Source organism: Bos indicus, chromosome 13 (assembly GCF_029378745.1).
Source record: "Bos indicus isolate NIAB-ARS_2022 breed Sahiwal x Tharparkar chromosome 13, NIAB-ARS_B.indTharparkar_mat_pri_1.0, whole genome shotgun sequence".
In the NCBI taxonomy this organism is placed as follows: domain Eukaryota; kingdom Metazoa; phylum Chordata; class Mammalia; order Artiodactyla; family Bovidae; genus Bos; species Bos indicus.
The window spans coordinates 25,306,537-25,331,637 of NC_091772.1; the positions used below are offsets into that span (position 1 = coordinate 25,306,537).

General features: G+C 43.7%; 1 protein-coding gene across 21 annotated transcripts in view; it reads left to right on the forward strand.

Annotated features, from left to right (window-relative positions):
• Positions 1-25,101, forward strand: part of KIAA1217 (KIAA1217 ortholog) — a 436,407-nt gene that overhangs the window by 293,814 nt on the left and 117,492 nt on the right. For all 21 annotated transcript variants that reach the window (XM_070802061.1, XM_070802062.1, XM_070802077.1 and 18 more), the window contains 2 exons: positions 18,641-18,839; positions 23,208-23,301. In XM_070802061.1, coding sequence (XP_070658162.1) covers positions 18,641-18,839; positions 23,208-23,301 — 293 coding nt within the window. The remainder of the gene's footprint in view (positions 1-18,640; positions 18,840-23,207; positions 23,302-25,101) is intronic.

Consider the following 25,101-nt stretch of genomic DNA (forward strand, 5'->3'; position numbering starts at 1 on the left):
TGTGGTGGCTCTTCTTGTCGTAGAGCACAGACTCTAGGGCTCATGGGCTTCTGTACTTGTGACACCTGGGCTTCGTAGCTGTGGCCCCTGGGCTTAGTTGCCCTGCAGCATATGGGATCTTCCCTGACCAGGGATCAGACCTGAGTCTCTTGCATTGGCAGATGGATTATTTACCGAGCCAGCAGGGAAGGCCCTGTCTTTTGGCTTTAAATTGATTCATTTACCTCCTTTATTTCACTTATGGTCCCAAGACTCTTGGTTAAATAATTTATAATTGTGATTTTTAAGTGCATTTGAATACTAATTACTAAAAGGGTAAGCTTGGTGAATTCTTTCATCATATGTATAATTTACTCGGCTGTTTATTATGAGAAATTGTGTGTATATGCATATATATGTGTTTATATATAATACATACACATCTCCAAATATATACACATACACACAAATATGATTTTCTTAAATTGGGACAGCCTTTTCCATCATATTTGCAAGCATCACTCAGTAATCTTAGGCAAGCCTATTCGGGCAGAGAGAAAGAAAACAATGGAAAATGAAAACTCCAATGTGATTATTTTTCCATTTGCATCACATCTCACATCTAAACAGACACTAGGGTGTTTCCTTGAGTCTAGCTGTGAGCACTGAATTTTTTTTTTAGTTTCTCTTTAGAATTTGGAGACTAGATACTACCAGTAGGAAGTTGCTAATGGAAATTGATGCTTTTGCTTCTGGCCAAGCATACCACAGAGATCACGGAGGTAACATCCAACCCATGCACAGAACATGACTTATAAACAAGAAAGTCACCGCCAAGGGTAGATTAGATATCTGTGTAGAAACAAGCTTTAGCTAGATTGCCAGATACCACTGTGACCAAAAGTTGTTTGTGTCTGCAGAATTCTGAAAGAAAAGATCCACTGCAATTTTTTACGTTTGTTATAATTTTCCATTAAGATTGTAACAATACCACAAAAATGTTTTGGTCGAAAACAAAAATCTGAAATCTTTTAAAAAATATGTCTTGTATTACTGATGGCATTTGAACCGTGTCTCATCTGACTTGCCTGCCAGTCTTCCGCAATCCTTTGAGACTATTTTGAGACTGGATTACCCAATGCTTTAGCTTGAGCTCTCCCATTTTTTTTTTTTTTAACAATATCCCCTTCCAGCTATGTGACAGCATGGCTAGAAATTCTCTGTTAGCACTGTCTCCAGTTCCTCTCCTGTGGCTTCTCTTGAACCTGTCCACTCCAAACTTCACTATTCCATACAGGCAGCTGTGGTCAAGGTCACCAGTGACCACCCTGTGTTCCTCAGCCCTTTCTCATCTGATTTGTCAGCATTCGGCAGGCTGCGACTTCCTCTCCTTAAGACATGAGCTTCTCCCGGCTTCTAGGACACCTCTCACTCTCAGCCATCTTTCATTATCACCAGCCACTCCTCTTAGACCTTCTTTGTTGATTCCTTCTCAGTTTCTTACCCTTAAACACTGGCCTCAGCACCCAGACCACTTCTGTTTTCAACAATGTAGTGCCCTCAGTGGTCTGTTGGAGTCTCCTGGTGCCCATTGTCACCTGTTTGATTGTCTTAGCTCAGGCTGTCATGACAAAATACCATAGACTTGGTGGCTTAAACAATGGAAATGTATTTCTTCACAATTCTGGAGGTGTGGGAGTCCAAGATCAGGGGGCCAGCATGATCAGGTTCTGCTGAGCCTCTCTTCCTGGCTTGCAGATGCCTTTCCCTGTTCCTCTGCATGGAGAAAGGAAGAGGGCAAGCTCTCTGGTGTCTCTTTTTATAAGGGTACTAATCCCATCATGAGAGCCCCCAACCTCACCCCTTTATCCAGACATAATCACCTCCCACTGTCCCCACCTCCAAATACTGTCATGTAGAGAGTTGGGACTTCAAGATATGAATTTGGAAGGGGATACAAACACTCCGTGCATAGCCATGATGATTACCCTTCTGGCCCAGACCTCTCTCCTAAAGTCCCAGATATATATTTCATAGCATTTATTTGGTACCTCAGACTTCTCAGGTGGTTCAGTGGTAAAGAATCCACCTACCAATACAAGAGACATGGGTTCGATCCCTGGGTCAAGAAGATCCCCTGGAGAAGGAAATTGCAACCCACTCCAGTATTGCTGCCTGGAAAATCACATAGACAGAGGAGCCTGGAAGGCTATAGTCCATGGGGTCACAAAGAGTCAGACAGGACCGAGCAACTGAGCATGCACACACTTGACATCTCACCCTTAACAGGTCTAGAAATGAACTTCTAATTCCCCCAACCAAACCTACTTCTTCCAACATCAGTACGTTGCAACCCTCTCCTGCCAGCTGCTCACCCCCAAACCCTGCCACTCTCCTTGACTCCTCTTTTAAAAATCTCATTCCATATCGAGTCTTTCGGGAAATCCTCTTCACTCTGCTGTCAAACTCTGTGCAGAAATCTGACCACTTCTTACCACCTCTAATACTCTGCCCAGGTCCAAACCACCATAATCTGTCCCCTGGATTATTGCCTTATGTTCTTGTGGTCTTCTGATGTTAATCTTTGTCTCATGTAGTCAGTTCTTAAAAAGCAGCCCTGGTAAATAAATCTCACCTTGTCTCACCTCTGCACACAACCCTCTGTTGTTTTCCCAGCTCATGGAGAGTAAACAGTCTACATGGTCTGACCACTTGCCCCCTTCCTGATCTCATCTCCATCCATTTGCCATCTCTCTCTCCTCCAAACGCTAGTCCTTTGCATGCCCCAGGCATGCTCCTGACCCAAGACTCCTCTCTCTGGCTGGATTGTTCTTCTCCCAGATTTCTTCACCCTGATATCTGTAAGCCTTGCTCCCGCCCTTCTTTCAAATACCTTATCAGCAGGACATTTAACTACTGGGAATAAAATAGCAATCCACCCACTCCCACCCCACTGCTCTCTGCCCCCCACACCCTGTTTTATTTTACTCCCTGTTGTTTGGCACAATCTCCACTCTCTCGTCTATGAGCTTATTGTCTATTGTACATCAGTGGAAACAGATCTCTGAGCTTACCGCTGTATGCCCAGTTTAGAAGGCTGGCCAGCCAGTGCATGCAGGTACTCAATAAATACTTCTAGAAGGAAAGAAATCTCTTTCACGGTACTGATTCTGCTGAAGTGAACGCAGTGCTGCTGCTCTCAATCTAAAACAGCCCCAAATTTCATAAACATTTCTCCCTAAAGCTTTCATTTCAGGATCAAAATAACAATTGAGTCTGCTTTTGCTTTTAGTTGTTTTAACCAGCGTAAGCATGCTGTGTAGGTTGAAGTACTTGTCCTATGGAAAGAGAACATAGTCTGTGTTTCTCCCTTCTGGTATGCTTGTTTTAAAGCATAATGTTTATGTATCATTTGAATTGTTATTATAGGAGATAAAGCTGAGAGAATGCACAGATGCTTGGACGCGGTAGCAATTTGGGTCGGGTCTTGTTTCTCCAGGTTACCTCCAGCCCAGGGGAGGGACTCTGCATGTCCAATGCGTGTCGCGATGGGGCAGCCCCAAACAGCTTTGCTTGATAAATTCTTTAGCTATTAAATCAGGTAGAAGTGTTGTGGGCGTATTGCCATTCCCAGGGATTCCAGTAAGAACACCAGTGATGGGACTTCCCTGGTGGTCCAGTGGTTAGAACTTCTCGCTTCCACTGCAGGGGCCACAGGTTTGGTCCCTGGTCAGGGAACTAAGATCCCACATGCCACACGATGCAGCTAAAAAAATAGAAAAAGAATACCAACAATTGTCATTTTGATCTTGAGGCATTTAGGGGTGGGAAGGAGGGACTCTTAACCTCTGAAAGCAGGGAGAAAGGTGATTGGGGATGAGTCTGGAAGCAGTGGTTGCGTTTTGCCCTCAGTGACGGGGAGACTGGGGATACAGATCTGAGCAGGCCACTTTGTCATCACCTCCCTCCCCACCCACCACTCCCAGACTGCTTTTGCCACCCTCGGACATCTGTTCTTGATTGTGCTCGTGTGGTGGAGAACAGAAGCTGCTTTCAAAAGGCAGCACCGAAACTTCAAAGGGGCAAAGGGGAGGAGGTGGAAGTAGCCGTGTGTCACATCTCTGAAATGCCCTTCGGAAAGTACCAGGGGACAGCAGAAGATAAAGGTACGATTAAGTCCCTCAGGGTCTTTTGAGGACAGACTGGAAAGCTCAGCTCATTGAGTCACGTCGTGGGACCCAGCGCTCAGGGCCATCCCCTGTGGGCTGGAGGCCAAGTGTCTGGGAGAGAGACCATGACCCCATCTCCTAACCCTCTTGCACCTGGAGTTCCACTGGCTGTACCTCTCTCCTTTCCCACTTGCTTGTAAAGCAAGAACCAACGTATTAGATAAGAATACCTCTTACAGGACTTCCCTGGTGATCCCGTGTCTAAGTCTCCACGCTCCCAGTGCAGGCAGCCTGGGTTTGATCCCTGGCCAGGGTACTAGATCACGTATTCCACAGCTAAAACCTGCAGCTAAGATCTGGCATGAAAGAAAGAAGGGAAGGAGGGAGAGAGGAAAGAAGGAAGGAAGGAAGAAAAAAAAATAGCTCTTACAGAGATTTACAAAGCTTTGTAAAGCCCCTTCCATCCAGGACAAGTGCCATTTTTCAATGGCACTTTCATTTTTCAACCCAGGTTGGCACACTTGACCGCCAGATCCATCTGCACCCCATTCTCTCTTCTCTCTGACTCACACACCCTCACACACATGACTACAATCCTGAGGACCCATCTGGGGCTTAGAGAAATGGGGACACTTTCCACAGCGCTGTCTCTTGAGACCCCCTTTATTCCTCCAGGCAAGGCTGAGAAGGACATTCCAGATCTCCCCATAGGGGCAGGGTGTAGAGAGGGCCAAAGACAGGAGACCCCAAAGAAGCTTCCAGAAGGGTCACACCCTCTGGCATGGGCCTGAGGACATGGGAGGAGCAGCAGGGAGTGGAAGCGGGTGGGCGGCCAGGGGCAGGAACAGGAAGGGCCTCACCCACCTCACGCTCCATCACTTGCCCACTCCAGGCTGGAGTCCGGCCGGATTTGTCTGGGAGAGTCCCACCGGGCAGCTGGGGCCAGTTATGGTGGAGGGGACATGTACAACAGCCTGGAAAGGCCTGTTACAAATCTCAGAAGAATCCAATAGTGAACAAATAACAGAAAAATTAGTGCATAATCATCATGGTAAAAATGTGAAGCTGAAACTGTCACCGAAGCAGTCCATCCATGTGTACACCGTGGAGACACGAAAAACAGCTCAGCGTGACTCAGCTTTCCTGCCAACATTCAACCAAAACTAAAATAAGTAAATCTCTGGAGAAGTAGAGGACCCTCGGGTACCCACATGTGTGAGGACCACTCAAAAAATAGACATAAAGTCAGCTGTCAGTGGAGGATGCTATTCCTAGCTGATGTTCAGGAAACATCCTTCATACTTCTGTGTCACACAGGAGCCTGCCTGGTGCAAGAACACAGAGGCTCCTACCCCATGTGTCTGAATATTTTTAAAGCTGGAAATCAAGCTGACCCCCATTAGGTGGAATATGTTCTAGCCTCATGCTTTGACCAGCATACCTTCGTAACAACCTTTCAAGGCAGATTTGATTGTAGTATTTTTGAAATTCTCAGAGTTCTCTGCTTGACCATGAGGTGGAGGAGGTCTGCCTCACCCTCAACCTGCAGCAGCCCGGCTTCCTTCTGATCCTCCCTCCATCTCTCTCTCTCTCATTTTTTTTTGTCGCACCATGGGCATGTGGGATCTTGTTTTCCTGACCAGGGATCAAACCTGTACTCCCTGCATTGAAAGCACGGAGTCCCAATCCCTGGGCCACCAGGGAAGCCCGTCTCCCACCAGCTGCTTTCACGTTTCGCTTGTAAGTGAAGCTCACCTGTAGACACAAGCTCCCTGCACACTCCCTGCGGACGGCAGAGCCTTGGTCCCCACCCTCAGCACTTGGGGGTGCACAGCCGATGTTGGGGGTGGGGAGCGACTCCACAGTGTAGCCCCCTGGGACAGGCCTCTTTGTCACCTCCTCCTCCAGCCCCTTACTCCATCAGGACTTTACACACACAAGCCCTTCCCTTCCGTCAGATATAACTGAACCACTTTGCTGCTGTACTGCAGAAATTAACACAGCATTATAAATCAGCTATACTTCAATTAAAAAAAAAATCATATCACAGGCATTGAGAGAGGCTGATGATTCCTCTGGGATCTGGCATGGGTTAGTTCCTTTATGTTTCTCATGTGATGGAGCCAGTCTTTTTTAAAAGCTTTGAAATGAAGGCCAGTGAGATGTGAATTCCCCGAACAGCCCACACCCTCTTTCTCACCACTCGGCACAAAACATTCTGAGCCTCCCCCTCAGGCACCCAGAAAGAAGCTGAGAAAAAGCATCCCCGAGGAGGACCAGCCGCTCAGCGCGTGCCGCACCCTCCCTGTCCATCACATTTCCAGCTGCTCTGCCTTCTCTACAGACCTGGGGGCAGAAAAGCCAGGATGGAGACGTGAGCATTCCCTAGTATTCGTCAATGGCTGCCCGTGCTCAGAACATCGCCCTCCGACTGACCGAAGCGCTCCCCAATTTCAGGTCCTATTCCGTGTGTGGATGCACCCCCAGGCCTGAGGGTGGCAAAGGCCAGCCGTTTGCAAAAGGATGGGTTTTTATCCCCACGTATTTCCATGAGGTGCTGCAAGAGTGGATGAGTCCCATGAGAGCCAAGAGACAGACAGAGACTAGAATTACCGGGGACAGGGACCCTGGAAGAAGCTGGGCCTCAGAAGGAAACTAGGATGAGGAGTTCAGAAACGAGGGTGAGGAAGGGGAAGAGGCGGCACCTCTTTGGAGGCTCTTTGGAGCTCTTTGGGCTCTTTGGAGCTCTTTGGAGTCCAAGCATTTCCACTTCACGCTTTTAAAACATGAAGGTGATCGGTGGGAACTCTCTGTAAAGTACTGGAAGCTCAGCTGTGTGCTCTGTGATGACCTAGAAGGGTGGGATGGGGGTGGTGGTGGGAGGGAGGCCCACAAGGGAGGGGATATACGCACACATATAGCTGACTGACGTTGTGGTACAGCAGAAACTAACACGACAATGTAAAGCAATTATAGTCCCGTTTTAAAAAACAGCATGAATTTGAAACCACAGCTATGGGTCTATGGCATTTGTTTACAACCTTAGTCGTCAAGGGATGACATTCGTGTTTTGTACTCACGTGACTTTGGCTGTAAAAGTGTAAAGAGGCAGCACTGTTCTCATTTACCCTGAAAGTTTCTTCTGGGAACTGTTGATGATCCTGATGTTTGCTGGCCAGAGGAGAAAAGAAGTTTGGCCCATTACACCTCCCAAAGTCTTTTGCCCCCAGCTCGGGGACCAGACAGGTGGTATCTTTTCAAGTAGGCTAATTTTCACATAACAGTAGAAAATAAATTATGAATAATAAAATTCATAAATCTACATGTAACTTCTATAAAAACTATCATTTCCTACTGAAAAGTTTTCTAAAGATATATTCATTCATCCAAAATAATTACTGATTATTATTATGTAAAACACTAGTAATTTAACATAGAAGAAAATAGATTTCCAATTAACTCAGATGGTTTCTCACTAATGTCCATAATCTCTGGACTTAAATCTGCTAATCAGTATGATTGAAAACCACGCACAATGTTTAAATCTCCTAGTGGGGATGGGTATATACATTTGATTTATAGCGAAGTCTTTCTAATACTTTGTAAACATTCTTTGGAAATTCTATGAAGTTGCACTTTTCATATCCCTAAAAGGCCAATTACTTTTTTTCTGGGGCCCTGATTATTATACTTTTATACATCTGTTCTTTAAGAAAATCTTCTTCCTTTCGTGGCCTTTACTCTTTGGTTCTATATCATAAAACTTCTGGAGCCACTTTTTTAATCAAAAGCCAAGGAAAACATCCATATTTCCATAACTGCATCCAGGTTTAAGCTCCTAGGTCAGATCTGGACGCTTTGTGGAAGAAACCCTATTTAGATGTGTTAGATCTTGATTTTACCATATAACAAACTGATTTCGTCTTTAATTTTGGGGAGGGCTTCCCTGGTGGCTCAGAGGTTAAAGCGTCTGCCTCCAAAAAAAAGTATAGAAAATACAATAATGTAATAGACATTACCAAAATTAAACATATACATCTGTTCTCTTGAACTCTTTAAAGTTCTCTTTAATTCTTAGGTTAATGTATTTTTTAAAAATTCTGAATGGATTTTAGATTTTTCTTAACATTTTTCTGACATTGTTAAGATTATTGTAGTTTCCCTTTGCTTATATATTATTGCAGGACACATTAGTACTAGATTTTCTAGTGTTAAGCTATTTTTACATTCCTGAGATGAACTCTTCTTGGTCATGATGTATTTTTTTCGTACATTGCTAGATTTGCATTGCTGACATTTAATTAAGAGATTATATTTAAATTTGAAGTCTTCCCTTTTATGGCTTTCCTAATACCCAGGTGAATACTAGCCTTATAAAATGAGTTGGTCTGGCAAGGTTGAATTGAACCAGCAGTTCACCCTAAGTGTAAGAAAGAATCCAATTTCAGTTGTAGCATACTCACAGTTACAATGTTTATCACTGCATTTTCTTATAATAAGTCTTGCCTTAATTGTTGAGTAACCTTTAAGATTATTGACTCGGTTGCCATCACTGCAGGTTCTGTAGTGACTGCGCAGGGAACTTCCTAGTCAAGTTTCTAACTATCCACATAAGAAGGCAGTAAGATCCATTGGGAATCATTAGGATCGTGGCACCAGAAATCAGCGTCTTAGACATTCACATCTTTAACTCTGCTTGAATTCCAAAAGTTATCAACACATATTAGTGTTTTTTAGAGAAATGCTTAGAGATGCTCACTTCAATGCTATTATCATTTCTCTTGAGTCCCAACTGTGCCAATATGTCTGGAACAAAACCAAGTTAACAGGTTAAGTGCCAATGATGCCATTACTAATGCTCCGTGTCAAGAACGGGTGCCTCCCAGAAGAATATCCGTCCAGTGACTGCTGTCACTCGGGTTGTTGGGCAAGACTCTATCATATTTAACTATAAATAAATGTGTGTGTGTGTGTGTGTGTGTGTGTGTGTGTGTGTGTGTGTGTGTAGAGAGAGATACTTGGCTGCCTCAGGATCTTTGTGTGTGTGTGTGTGTATATATATATAGAGATACTTGCCTGCCTCGGGATCTTTGATTTGAGGTATACAGCCTCTCTCTAGTCGTGGTGTGTAGTCTAGTTGTGGCATGCGGGCTTCGTTTCTGGATCTTGATTCCCAGAACAGGGATCAAACCCAGGTACCCTGCCCTGGAAGGCGGATTCTTAACCACTGGACCATCAGGGAATTCCCTACAATATTTAACTTTTAAACACGGGTTGCTCCACAATTATGACTCTGTAAGTGATAGTCACTCAGTCGTGTCCGACTCTTTGCGACCTCATGAACTATACAGTTAATGGAATTCTCCAGGCCAGAATACTAGAGTGGATAGCATTTCCCTTTTCCAGGGGATCTTCCAACCCAGGGATCGAACCCAGGTCTCCCACATTGCAGGCGGATTCTTTACCAGCTGAGCCACAAGGGAAGCCCCATGACTCTGTAAAGCACAATCTAAATTAGGATTTCTCTTAAAATTGCTGTAGCAATTTTTCAGCCCCTCATTAAGACTCTCCAGAGGGTCTCCCATAGTTGCCTAGTGTAGAAGATAAATCAGTTAAAAGACTTAACAGAGTCTTGCCTTGGCTTTAAATATCACATGTCTGAAAGACATAAGAAAATATCTGATTGATGTCATCCACCTCAGATACCACAGCAAAGATTTGGTCTTTACCTAAATCAAAGTAAAATCTGAGAGTAAAGTTATTCCAGAAAAAAGGAGCATCCAGACTTTCCATGGAGAATAATTTTTCTGTTGTCATTCTCTTCTTCGCAAGACAATGCTTGCCATCTTGCTTTGTCCCCTACTTGAAAAGCTATTCCCTAGGAAGAGGCGTGGCAGCATGAGTCCTCTCAGGATGTGAAACGTTTCGGACATCAGGGGGCATGCTAGCGTTTTTCAAGGAACACATGTAGCCTGGTCTTCAAATTGCTACTGTGTCTGAAACAAAATGTCAGCTGGTGTCAGATCTGAATTGTTAAGGTCTAAATAACGGGGTCATTTTATGGAACCACTATGTGGGTTAGAACACAGGGCGTGACCCTTGTACCTCCCAGTCTGGGCATGGTGCCGAGCACAAAATAGGGGCTGGTGTCTTGAATGAATGAAGCCATTTCTGCAGGTCCTTCCAAGCTACATTTCAGTGCATTATACTTCTTGTTGTTCTTTTTATTTCCACTTTTTTTTCTCTTCATAACTGATTTTTTTTTTTTTTAAGTTTTTGGCCATACTTTGCAGCATGTGGGATCTTATTCCCCAACCAGGGATAGAACCCATGCCTCCTGCAGTGCAAGCATGGAGACTTAACTACTGTACTGCCAGGGAAGTCCCTGCACTTCTGTTTTTAAATCAGAGGCCTCTTAAATTCAGTCTCTTAAGGATATGCCACGACATTAACTACCCTGGAATCTTTTGCTTATTTTAAATACCAATGTCTTCCCCATTTCAGATACCAATTTACATTCTGCCAGCTCCATTGAAAGTTTAATATGTTCCCCTCATGTGGCCCATCTCTTCTGTCTTGAAAAATTACCTAATTAACTGAGTAGGAACCCTAATTGGCCAGTCTCTTTAGATCTGTGGTAGTTACTTTTTAAGATGATCAAATCAAAGCATTCTAATTGAGAAAATGTAAAAAATATAGAAAATCTTGATGAAGAGGACATCACCCATGAACTTAACCACCCAAAGACAGCCTCTCTGGACATTCATCAAATAGGTAGACTTAACCATGAACCTGGGGAAACCAAGGTTCAGGCCCCTATAAATCAGTAATTTACTGTCATAGTGATTTTTTGCTTCTAACGTTGTATCTTATTCTTAAGGAGTCGAAATTGTCATAAGCTTCGGGCCCCACAAAACTTGAGTCCATCACTGCCATTAGGTGATTAATTGATTTTTTAAAAATCTGGTTCCTTTCTGTTTCATAATACACCTTTTTTTCTCATTGCCATTTTCACTCAGAATTCCTTTTAATAACAGTGTAGTGTTACAGTGAGTGGATGTACAGTAGATGAATTGATTTATTAAGTGAATCCTGAATCCTCTAATGTTGGAATCCACTCCCCTCCCACCCCTGCCCCGTTATTCTTATAAACGATGCTTTATTGAGCATTCTGGTAAACACATCTTTGTGCATAACGTGTAGAAGTGGCTCAAACCATATTTATATTTGGGGGGCTCTTGATGCATACTGACAGATAGCTCTTTGGAGAAGTAGCATCAACTTACTTTCCCAACAGTGGTATGTGAGAAAACTCGCTTTCTCATCTCCTGTCAGCGATATTTATTGTATTGTGAAAACCTTTGCTGGGACTTCCGTGATGGTCCAGTGGTTATGTATCCACCTTGCAATGCAGGGGACACAGGTTTGAAACCTGGTCGGAGAACTAAGATCCCACATGCCTCAGGGCAACTAAGCCTGTGCTACAACTGCTGAGGCCAACCGCAGCAGCTAGAGAGGCTGCCTGCAGCAAAGAGAGATCCCACTTGATGCAGCTAAGACCCAAAGTAGCCAAACTAAATTTTTGCTAATTTCATGAGGCTATCTTTACTTTAATAATCATATTTTTTCTTATTAAACGGAAAACTGTTAGTTTTCCATCAGAAAGTACTCTTAACAGCTCTTTTTATTTTTAAGGCATTAGCCATTTGCTATTCTTACAGTGCACGTGTTGATTTGCCTAGTCTTAAGTTGAATTTGAAGAAACTGAGGAATTTAGGTCATTTGGAATTGTCACCATCATCTGGCTGTGAAAAATGCTATTTAGGGGAGATTGTAGAAGGCATTCCAGAAGGCAGGCACACATCAAATTAAGTTGGCCACGTTACAGGGAGAATTCAATTCATTTCAACTAAAAGATGTTTGAGCAGCTACTATACACCTAATATTTTACTATATATTACCCTCTGATGAATACAGCTAATTGTAATGCAGAATTAAAAGTCATGCTTGCAATTTCAGTAAGACGTATTTGAGAAAAATTCTTAAATCGTTAATGGAAAAGTGCTGGAGGAGTGTTTGGGAAAGTGACTCAGAGGTAGAGTGTGTGCCAAGCAAAGAAGTGGTGAGAAAGTCCTCCAAGCGGACGGCCCGGTGTGGAGAGTGGGCGTGCTTGATAAAGTCACAGAGCAGCAGACTGTCCAACACAATTGTGATGCCCTAGGAATGGAGCATCATTTGGGGTTAATGGGTAAGAAGAGGAGGTTGAGGTCTCTTTAAGTTGGTTTGGGGTGCTGTGACAAATTACCCAAGACAGAGTATCTTAAACAACAATGTATTTTCCACTGTTGCAGAGACTGGGAAGTTCAAGGTCAGTGTCTGGGGAGGACCCACTTCCTCGTTTGCAGATTGCTATAATCTCACTGTATTCCCACAAACCAGAGAGCAGAGATAGAAAAGAAGCTCTCCCGTGTCCCTTCTTCTAAGGGTGCTATTCCCATGACGGGGTGTGGGGGGTGGCACCCTCATGACCTAATCACCTCCCAGAGGCACCACCTCCACATACCATCACAGTAAGAATTAAGATTTTAACATGCATTTTGGAGGAACACAAATACTCAGTTCATAGCAAGGTCACACGGTGCAAACCCTTACATCCTATATGAAGATAAAGAACACTTTAGAAGCTATCCCAAACTCTGGAACGGATTCTGAGATTCAGAAGATTATGGCAGTGTGTGACACCACGTGACCTGCCAAGTGCATTTCATTTTTTACAACATGTCACCAAAAGCTGTTGGTGACAAATGGACTTTCCCTTTGTAGAGCCATTGAGATGGAAGAACCCTTGAGGCTTCTCAGAAGGTCCACAGATACTGTGGGGTTCCTTTCAGCACTCCTGCTTCAGGGCTCTGGGCCTTCCTCCACTCCCCTAGCACGTGGATTATTTCTAACCACGTGTCATCATTTACTTTGGTTGATTTCAAAATAGGAATCTTTTTTCCAAGCTGCCCCCATCATGCTTCCACATCTTCCAGCAGATGGTCAGGCTAAAAGTGTGAGGACAGCTAAGATGGTCCAAAGAGGACAGTTGGAGGAGATGGATGTAGCTTGATGCAAAATTTCAGAGGCTGTGTGCTTCCAGAGAGGGATCGTGGCTTCTGTGGTTTGACCAAATGGGATATATAAGCTAGTTAAGCCATTATACTACCTGTAACTTGAGGCGAGCTACCTGGACCTTCCGAACTTCCTTTTCCCTTCCTGTGAAATGGGGGCATCACACCAATCTCCTCAGAGATGCTGATTCCGTGAAATTACACGGGTACTGTTTCTGACACAGAGCAGACATCCTATAAATAAATGTATTTCCCCGGTCCTCTTTTCTTCTTCATAAAAAGGGAACTTCTCATCCAAAGTCCTTCAGACTTCCTCTAAATCTGGAGCAGCCAGCCCTCACTCAGAGCGAGGGCAGAATGCCAGGGCGTGCTGAATCCCACCACCATGCCAACAAAACGCCACCATAGATTAAGAGAGTTCCTTCTTAGATTAAGCGTTTCTAAATACCTTTCCTGAACTGAGAAGGCAGGCTGAACCAAGTGTAAAAAGACTGCTGTCCTCTGTTCATAAAGGCATCTTTTCCATCTTCTCCAGATTTTCATGATCTGTAACTGGACTTGTGTACCCAGCTGGCAGCCGCACTAGCCAGACCCTGAGGTAACCATAGTTCAGGCCCAATTTTTTTTTTTTCTTTTCCCTCAGAGCAGCCTGCAAATTCTATTTCAAGCACACACACGTACAGAATGCAGATGTGGGAATGAAAACCAGGCTCTTCTTGGGGGAATGAGGCTGTGATATCTGACTGTAGGGAGGCCACAAGTGGTCCTTGAACAGGGGCCCCGCCCAGGCATGGTTGAGGCCCAGACCTCAAACGTGGTTCTGGCCTTCGGATATGACATTAGCAATCACATGGAGAGTCACCGCATCTCCTGTTTGGGACAGAGACGTTGCACAATCCATGGTCAGACAGGCTTGAAAGGATTTTTCTGTACTCTGCAAAATGTGTAGCAGTGTGGAAGTTCTGGAAAACTAACTCCTTGAAGAAGCTGAGGATCAAAACAGTGATGGAGAAGAGAAAGTGAGCTGCTTATGCCTGTGTGAAGGGACTACTCTGATCAAGGAGATGGACACTTCAGAATGTGGTTCTCGTGCGTGTCCAAATCAGGAACAAGATTCCTACATCATGCAGCCAAAGCTCTTACAGCCCGAACAGATCCCAAAATGAACCTTCCTTTTGGATGACCAATATTAATAAACCATTCATTCATTCAACAAATACATATTAAGAACCTACTCCATCACAAGTTGTATCACAGGTCCTAAGGATACCAAGGCAAACAACAACAACAAAAAACATCTTAAAAAGAATCCCTGGGACTTCCCAGGTGGTTCAGTGGTTAAGGCTCTGTGCTTCCAATGCAGGGGGCCCAAGTTCAATCCCTGGTTGGGGAACTAACATCCCACATGCTGCCCAGCTTGACCAACAAAACCCCCAAAACCTGTTTTTAAAAATGCAATTAAGGAGAAGGCAATGGCACCCCACTCCAGTACTCTTGCCTGGAAAATCCCATGGATGGAGGAGCCTGGTGGGCCGCAGTCCATGGGGTCGCTAAGAGTCGGACACGACTGAGCGACTTCACTTTCACAAAAAAAAAAAAAATGCAATTAAAAAAAAAATCCCTGGTGGGAATTCCCTGGTGGTCCAGTGGTTGGGACTCTGCACTTTCATTGCTGAGGATGCAGATTCAATCCTTGGTCATGGAGCTAAGATCTTGTAAGTTGTGCAGAACGGCCAATAAGTAAACAAATAAAAAGAAGACCAGAGGAATTATTTTTTTAAAAATCCCTAGTTTCATGAAGCTTCTATTTTATTAAAAAAAAAAAAAAATCCTGGACTTCCCTGCTAGTACATTGAAGAAAACTCCACCTGCCAGTGCCGGGTACACGGGTTCCATTCCTGGTCTGGGAAGATCCCACACGCCACGGAGCAACTAAGCTCGTGTGCCTCAGTTACTGAACCTCGTGTGCTTAGAGCCCATGCTTCAAAACTAGAGAAGCCACTGTAATGAGAAGCCTACCTACCTCAACTAAAGAGTAGCCTCCACTCGCCTCAACCAGAGAAACCTCAGGCACAGCAATGAAGACCCAGCACAGCCAAAAATTAACAACAAAAAAATTCCCAGCCCCATGAAGCTTCCATTTTGACAATAAAAACTAGTAATTGTGAATATATGGATTAGAGTAAATAGTGAAAAACTCTCAGGAACAGAAATGAAACGGGAGTTGCAGGTATAAAATATGAGGCAGAAAGGGTGCTGAAATTTTGGAGTAGGTGGTGAGGGAAGGCATGGCTGGGAAGCTGACTTGAATGAAAGACCTGATTAATGGTTTGGATAAATATAGACCTAGATAGAAAATATTTCTCCCGGATTTTCGAGACCATTTCTCCATTGTCTTTGGTTTCTGGGCTGCTGTTGAGAAAGCGAATGCCCTTCTGACTCCTGCTTCTTCCTTTGTGACTTTGCTTCCCGCCCCCTGGGAACTTGTAGGAACCTCTGTTTTTCCCCTGCCATCTGGAATGTCTCAGTGCCAAGCCTGATTGCCTTTAGCATTTCACGAACCTTTTTTTTTTTGGCCATACCTTGCAGCATACAGAATCTTAGTTCCTTGACCAGGAATCAAACCCATGCCCCTCTTTATCAGAAGCTCTGAGTCTTAACCACAGGACCACCGGGGAAGTCCCTCCCTCATGAACCTGTTCAGTCTCCAACCTCATGTGTTCAGTTTGGGGAGACAAAAAAAATTCTTATAATACCTTTGAAAAACTGCTCTGTATTTTTGACCTCCTTACCCAAGTCCCCATTATTAGGAATTGAGAGGCTCTGAGGTAATTCTCTCTCTTTTTTTTATTGGTTCTCACCCTTTTCCCATCCCTTAGTTTTTTTTGGTGCCCTTTTTGAGATTTCGTCAACTTTTTCTTCTCCACTGAATTTGTCGTTTCTGTTCTCAAGGTTCCCAGAGCTTGCTCTTGCTCTCCAAATGTTCCCCCTTTCTCAGACTGTCTCATTGCTTCTAAGTTTCTGTTTTCTGTTTGTTTCTAACATGAAAGAGGCTTTATGAAATGTCTGGTAATCCTTGCTGGTCTGTTCATGCATAAGCAAAGCATGGTTGTACTCACTGGAAGCTCTTGTATGTGGCTTGGGCTGCTTCGTGATGGGATGACCAGACAGAATCAGAATTTTACCCTCAAAACTCTGTTGGTCTCCTCTCAGAGGACAGTCAGCTTTCCTCCAGGGCTTCCTCCAGTTTCCTGACAGAGATGTCAGCCCTTTGCCATTATTCTGGCAGAGGGGACCTCACACACCTTCCCCTATGTCTGGTGAGCCAGAATCTAGTCCACTGGCTCCTCCTCTTTTCAGTTTCTGCTGTGGATTTGTGGAGTTGCTTGGCTGAATGGGATGGAAAGGTGATGGGGAAACTTGTTGCTGTTGTAGTATAGTCGCTAAGTTGTGTCCGACTCTTTGCAACCCTGTGGACTATAGCCCGCCAGACTCTTCTGTCCATGGAATTTCCCAGGCAAGAATACTGGAGTGGGTCGCCATTTCCTTCTCCAGGGGATCTTCCTGACTCAGGGATCAAACCCGCATCTCTTGCATTAGCAGGAGGATTCTTTACTGCTAAGCCACCAGGAGAGCCGCCCAGGGAAAGTGTGCTGAACCATTAAAAAATTTCAGTCAGCCCTCATGCTTTCCAGGCACTCTGCATTCCTGCCTTCAGGAGGATATGGTGCCTCATTTCCTGAGCTCCTCCAAGCCCTGCAATTAAGCAGAATTCTGTGCCTGAAGACCTAGGTGTCAGCTTTCCATGGTCCGCTATTGTTTCCTCTCTCACCCCCTTAATTCTTTGATTTATGCTTTTTTAGTTCTTCATTGTCATCTGAATGGAATGTCAGAAGGAGATAGAAGTAAATCAGTTGCATGAGCTGTTGTATTTAACTACAAGTCATAGTCTATTTTCTTTTGAGTCTCTCCTGCCAACGACTACGCCAGTGGTACTGGGAGAGGGCCTCAGTAGATTCTCACAGGAAGTGGGATTCAAATTCAACATCGGGATCTTCCAACCCCCGCCTCACGTCACCTGTCTCTGAATAACAAGCGACCCTAAACATAATGACGGAAAACAACCACAATTATGTATTTGCTCGTGATTCTGCCATTTGGGCAGGCTTTCCAGGGAGGGTCTTGTTTCTGTTGCACGTCGGCTGGCACGGCTCTCCTGAGGCCCAGGGTTCCCCCCTCAAGTTGGCGCACCCACATAACTGGCCGGTGGTCCTGGCTGGAGAATGGTGCCTGGTGGGGGGCATCAGTCAGGGCTTCCAGTTTTTTCTTCATGTGGCCTCCCAGCGTGGCTCGGTTGGACTCCACAGAAGTTTGGTTCTGAGAGGATGCAGACAAGACCATGCTCACCAAGAAGACAAGCTCCCACATGCAAACATGTGTCGAGCCTCTGTTTTGCATCACACTTGCTGGCGTCTCATTGGCCAAAGCGAGTCACGTGGCCAAACCTAGCCTCCAGGAGGAGGGGCCACGGCCCACAGGGGCATGATGGCTGGGAGGCATGGCTCACAGGAGCCACATGCGCCCTGGAACTCTAAGAGGCTACCGCCTGTGCTTGTCTTGGTATAACTGATGTTTTTCCATTTTCTTTCTGATACATTAGGACACCAGACTCATGTAGATATTTTCTTTTGGTAGAAACATTCAATATGTAGTACAGCCCCAGAAATACTGTAGCATTTCCACTTCAAGCACACTTCTGGATGGACTGTAAAGACTTAAACTAGGGACTCCCTTGGTGGTCCAGGGATTAAGACTTCACCTTTCTATGCAGGGGGTGTGGGTTTGATCCGTGGTCTGGAAGCTAAGATCCCACATGCCTGGAGGACAAAAAAACAACGCATAAAACAGAAGTAATATTGTAACAAATTCAATCAAGACTTTAAAATAGGTCCACTTCAAAATAAATCTTAAAAAGACTTTATGTCACTGGCCTGTTGCTATCATGATTGTGTCCCTCGTTAAAGACTTGGGGGAAAAAATTCACCCAATAGGGTCAGATTCCTAAATACACCTTTCAAGGGAATTACATATTGTGTTTTGCTTTAGGCTACCAAGGGTTAGCTTCTTGTCCTTTGGTTTTTAATATATTTAAAAAGGAGCCTCTGTAACACCTGCCTTGACTCTAAAGAATAAGGTATTTACATCATAACCAGAGAGTGTGTTTCTTGAAAATTCCAAGGTCACGTCTCTTGTGACATGCTTTTTTGCAAGCGCATCTGGCACATTCCTGCCTGCGGTCGGATGGAAGTGGCTTAGCTTGTGCTGTGTGTCTTGTGAGTCTTGAGCTGTGGCTGATAACTGTGTCCATCTTGTGTGCAGGGGTTCTTTATCTCCAGTACGGAGATGAAACCAAGCAGCTCAGGATGCCGAACGAGATTACAAGTGCAGACACAATCCGTGCTCTCTTCGTAAGTGCCTTTCCACAGCAGCTCACCATGAAAATGCTAGAGTCGCCCAGTGTCGCCATTTACATCAAAGACGAAAGCAGAAATGTCTATTACGAACTGAATGATGTCAGGTAAGCAGTGACGTCATATGTGTCCACCATCTCACACTGACAATTGCTACCAAGTCTCCATCTCTCTGTGTCCCAGTGGAGACAGCACGGCTGTTGTCTTAATGAGCAGGTTTACCTTATCCAGGTGTGAATCCACTATCTGGTTTTCTAGAATTCATTGACAAAGTTTGGTTTACAGAGGTGAAGACAGACTTCTCCCACACAGATCTTTGCAGGTTACATCTGAAAAGAATGGAAAAACTGAGCCAGTCCACTGTTTATCTTAAGAGTTAGGGAAGCCATGGCCCAGGAAGATCATATGAGTAGTAGAAGGTTATACCTACAGGTGGAACTTAACCAACTCCTTTTCAAGGGCTCTTGTTCTCATAGACGGAGGCTGTGGATATTTTAGGTAAGGATCCCAATGGGCCATAAATTACATGAATGAGTTAGAATAAAAGCAGTGGACACAATGCTATTGTCCACAAGAAAGGAGGCCAAGAAGCAGTCTCCTTTGCCTGTTTTTTAAATAGTTGGCCTTTGCTAAAAGATCTCACTTTCCATGTGGGCTTTCTCCAGGGCTCCTAGTGTAATAGTGACAAGTGAAAGTGTTAGCCTGTCAGTCACGCCCAGCTCTTTGTGAGCCCCATGGACTCTGGACCACCAGGCTCCTCTGTCCGTGGAATTTTCCAGGCATGAATACTGGAATGGGTAGCCATTCTCTTCTCCAGGAGATCTTCCCAAACCCAGGGATCGAACCTGGGTCTCTTGCATTGCAGGCAGATTCTTTACCATCTGAGCCACCAGAGAAGTCCACTCCTAATATAATAAGATGTACTTTAAAAGGAGGCTAAAGGGATTCCTACTGTGGCCAGTGGCACGGAAAGGGAAGCACTTTATCAATGCCAGTAATTATGTCATGAAAAGAAGGGACCGTCTGAGCCCTTCTTGCCAAACAAGCCTGAGAAACAGGACTGAAATCAACCCAAACGAGCTGTTGCTAGTATACCGTTAAACATTTTAGAGCTGAGAAAAAGATTGAGTGATTCATCCAACCCTTTCATTTGATGGGACCAGAAACTCAGATGCTTAAGAGTTAAGACTTATTCAAGATCATGCAGCCAATTAATGTCTAAGCCCAGCCCCAAACCTGACTGTCCACATTCTTGATCAGAAATTGTTTATTCCCTCAGAATGTTCTCCTCTCAACTCATCTGGGCCCCAAGTCAGTTTCTCTGGGTCCCTTCCCTGTGGGGATAGCAGACTGCCCTGTTTCTTCATCATGGAATTAATAAGAAACTACTTTTAAAAAATATGCCTATGGTGCATAATAAATTTCTAACAGTGATCAGAAAAGACATATTTAGGCTTGTACAAAGGTGTGTGAGTAATTTAGAGCTTTCAACGTTTGACACGTGCCCCTAAGGTATAAGTGTTATGTCTGTTGCCCAGCTTTTCTGTTTTTTAAAACATGTTTAAATATTCATGGGTATCAGGAAATTCATGTTTGTTTTTTGACATAAATTATTAATCAAGCTGCCATCAAAAAATATCCTTAATGTACAAAGCATGAACCTAACCATGAAGTAATCACACAATATTTAGACAGTATATTTGTAGTGTATACTCCAGTATACTGAAGTTCCAATACTTTGGCCACCTGATGCAAAGAACTGATCGTTGGAAAAGACCCTGATGCTGGGAAAGATTGAAGGCGGGAGGAGAAGGGGACGACACAGGGTGGGATGGTTGGATGGCATCACCGACTCGGTGATGGTTGGATGGCATCACCGACTCAATGGACGTGAGTTTGAGTAAGCTCTGGGAGTTGATGGTGGACAGGGAAGCCTGGCGTGCTGCAGTCCATGGGGTCACGAAGACTTGGACACGACTGAGTGACTGAACTGAACTGATACTTGCAATGAGATAATCTAATGTAGTTGTTTTTTTTTTTTTTTTTAACATGGGTGTGCTGCTTTAAAACCATGTTCTTGAATTTTTGCAGTTTGAGAAATTGAGGGGAAGGGTAATAATAAGCACACATGAAACTACACAAAGCCACTTTTGATTGTGGAGTTCAAGGCTGATGAAATTATTGTAAACAGTTGGACCCCACTGTCTTGCAGCTCATGCAAGAATTTTTATAGTACGAGTCATGATTTCCTAGAGATGAGTTTCTTTCCCAAGCCTCAAAGTATGACTACTAAGACTTTCTTTTCACATTCTTTGGGGGTATTGTGATGTAGTCACAAAAAGAGAAATGGGAGGGAAGACAAAGAGGAAAAGGTCCCCTAAAACTTCCAAACTGAAATGGTCCTTCTTGATATAAATTCAGTTGATAAAGCAGCACTTGAAAGAAGTGATCACTTTAAATGTTAATAATTTCAGTTTGTTTCTATCTGCAAAAGTGATGTTCTCATTGATTCTTAGGCTGCAGTACTGATAGCCTGACTTAAAAAAAATCTCATTGAAAATGTGTAAGGGGAACATCATTGGTTTATAAATTTGTCTATAATTTTACTTTTCAGAGTTTTGATTTACATATGCAAATGGATCTAAAAATATTTAAGTGGACCTAAAAATATTTAAATGTCTTTATTTGGTGATGAATGTACTATTTAGGCAAGATGTATGTCCTTTCAAAGAATTATTATTCTTTGCTTTTTTTGCATAAAATCCCTCCAGTATATTTTATTTGAATGGTAGAATAAATTTTCACCATCAGGATTAAATAGAACCTTGCCTGCCCCCTCTCCCAGCAAGGAAAAAAAAAACGTAGCGCGTAGATTTTACCTGAAGATACTGGCTTTAATATTCTAAACCCAGAGACAAATTTCATTCACGCCCAGTATTTTTGAAGTGAGGGTATATTTGTTAAACATTTGGAGCTTTCATCATGGTGTTGAGTTGTCCATATTTTCCTTGGGGAAATGCTACCGAGAGTTTAGGTTGAAATTCTGTGTTGTAAATGTTGCCATGGCAAACGCAAGCTGGGCCTTTTCTGTTGGTTCATCTTGGATGAACATGTTTCTAAATTAATCATAAACCAACCTCCTGTGTTTTAAATACCTTCAGAACCACATGAAGTTTTTTTTTTTTTTTTTTCCTCCTGGCTTAAGTAAGGTTTTCAGTTTCTTCACATCGTCACTTGGGACTTTGACCCCCCCATCCACAGGATGAGTTCCTGCACTGAATCCCCACACCCTTTCCCTCTGCGAACTCTTCCCTTCCTAGTCACTCAGTCTTTTCTAGTAACAAGGACCACACGCCTCCCCTTAAGCAGACTTTTAAGGAGTTGCTTGAAATGTGGAGCGACAGTACAAGCTGGGGCTAGTCACCGCTTCAAAGCAAACACTGACAGATATTTGACGGAAGGAAGCAAGACTAGTCCAAGGATCCTCCAGTTCATTGAAAACAAAAACACAAGCCAGTCATCCCAGTGATTGCGATCGGCCCACAATACATGTGGCTGCACCTGGAGGAAAGGAATGTGTCTTCCTGCACCAGATTCCCTGAGCTCACCGTGCCAGCCCTGGCAGGCATCACAGTGTAGACAGGGCTGAATATGCCTGGGGGGGCTTTTTCTGCTGATGAAAACTGAAGATGGAGGGCAAAGGATGTCGTAGATATTCAGAAGCCCCTAAATAATTTTAAGGTAGGCTGTTAGTGAGCTGTGGTTCTGTCCTTTGCTGCAGTCTGATTGACTCTAGAGTTTCTAAATGTTGGATTCCAAGGGAGAGACAAACCAGTGGAAGAATTTATCCACTGCTTTTTCTGGAATTCAACTTGTATGTAGAACAGTATTTTTTTTTTAATCCATTATGGAAGGGGAAAAAAAAATCATAAAGATACTAGTTTTGATCTTTGTGGTACTTTTTTTCTGGATGGCAAATACTTTTTCTTTCCCTGGCTATAGGTGTTCAGAGGAAAAAAGCATTTTTTGTTTGCATCCATTCATGAGATAAGCAGAAAACCAGGTGTCTGGGCGAAGTAAACAATTAAATATTTAAATATTAACCAAGTCCCTTTGAACAGATTGTAAATACGGGAACTTTATTGTTTCATGAAGTGTTAGCTTTCCTTGCTCAGAATCTTGAAAGAAGGTTTATGCTACCCGATATTTATGGGTGGAGAGCTACGGAGAAAGAGTAATACTTTCCTGAGGAATAGAGGGAAAAAAAGGAAAGAAAAGCTGAAGTCATTTTTCTCCTTTGCCTTATTTGTCTTTGCCTGTTTTTACGGTAAAAGAACTTTTTGTCTGGTTGATTGCACACAACGGCTGGATTGTCTGTAGATATCTTTCACCTGATTCTTATGAGCAGATGAGAAGGAAATGGCCACAAGAAGCCTCCTTTCGTCTGCCATAGCTATCGATGTTTTTGATTCCAGGAACATTCAGGACAGATCCCTTCTCAAAGTGTACAACAAGGATCCTGCCCACGCATTCAACCACACGCCGAAAACTGTGAACGGAGAGATGAGGGTGAGTGTTTCTGTTCTATTTTTACTTTAATTCTATGGGTCGAGCCATCATCCCTCCTCTGGCATGTGGTCCTGCTGTGATCACACTGAAACACCAGGTATGGGGGGTTCTTAACTGCTCTTCTTCTTGTCTAGTGACATTGTTTGTTGATAGAGAAGTCAGATTTCCTCATTATTTGGAGTAAGAGAATTGAGACAGGGCTTGACACATCCTAATTCATCTCTAAGCATGGAAGTTAGTTATGTCCTCACTCCAAAGGGGTCCTGAAGATCTGTATGTGAAAGGGTTCTTGGTCTGTAATAAATTGACTGACTCGGAGGATCTCTTGCTGTTTTTTTTTTCCTCCATTTAAAGCAAAACTGACAGCAAAACCTGTGCACAACTGCATGTAGAATCTATTAATATCTTTCTGTCAGCTATTCCAAGTCCCAGCATTCTAATTATTGAATAAATTCTTCACTTTCTAATTCAGGACTGTTTGCTGTTACAACAGCAAATAGTGTTAAATATTATCAAATGTCACCTGCATGGTGTTGAGGGCCAAGTACAAAAATCTGCATGTTTGGTGAGCTAAAATTCTCTAGATTTAGAGCATTGTAGAAGATTATCCAAATATTCAGAGCACACAGGCATGTTTTGAAGAATAAAGCTCAGGGAACCTGAAAAGGCAGATTGTAAAATTGCACTAATGCAAGTCCATTTGAATGGGATTGTGTTTCTCACAGTAATGCTAGTGCTACCTTCCTCTGCAGTAAAAATGAGCAGGAAAAAAAGATTCGCTTCTCCAGATGCACCTCCACCCCCCCCCCCCCCCCGCCCGCAAATTTAGAACATGCCTCGACATTTTCTATCATCCTTTCTAACAGTTAGCACTGGATGCTGGAGTTTACCTAGAAAAAAAAGTAAATGATTAGGTTTTATTGCCAAAGAAACCCAGGCACTGCCTGTCCTAGAATTGCAGGAGGTTTCTTGAAGGACTCTGCTTCCTGACAGTGAGTATTAGTTTGTGTTTTGCTGCTGTACCAAATTATTACATATTCCCGGGCTTAATATGACACAGATTTACTGTCTTACAATTCTAGAAGTCAGAAGTCCAATATGACGTCAGTGAACTAATAAAATTAAGGGATCGTTGGCATTCCTTTCCAGAAAATCCTATTTTTCCCAGCTCCTGGAGGCCACCCCATTCCTTGGCTTGCAGCCTTCTTCATCTTTAAAGCCACGCAAGTTAATGTCTTTCTGACCTGGCTTCCCTCATCACACCCCAACCCTCCCTCTTCCACTGTTAAGGACACTTGTGATTACACTGGGTCCAGTTCTCCTTATGTTAGAGTCAGCTGACCGGGCACCTTCATCCCCTTTCTCATGTAGTCACAGGTTCTGGAGACTTGGATGGAGATATCTTTGTTCTGCCCACCACACAGGGTCTATGAGTTAAGGACCAAGAGGTCAGGAGGTGTAATAGAAAGTGCTGGGAGAATCTCCATGTGGTTCTGGACTGCAAGCTGAGTGATGACATTGTAAGATCGGAGCCTACACACTTTTTGAGGAAGAGGCCTATTGTGTTCTCCACGGCTGCTTTTTTTATGTCAGAAATGACATGTGATTTGAAGGGGAGGCTGAGCTGCTACTGCAGAAAAGCTTGGATTTGGAAGCTTATTTTTAGTCAGTTACACTTTCCATGTAAACCAGCTCCACATGAAGACAGATGGAGTCATGCTCATCACGAAGTATGCGCCGAATACGATGCTTCTCTTTGCTTTTCATGACCTCATTCATCTCTTGCTAAAGCAACATTCT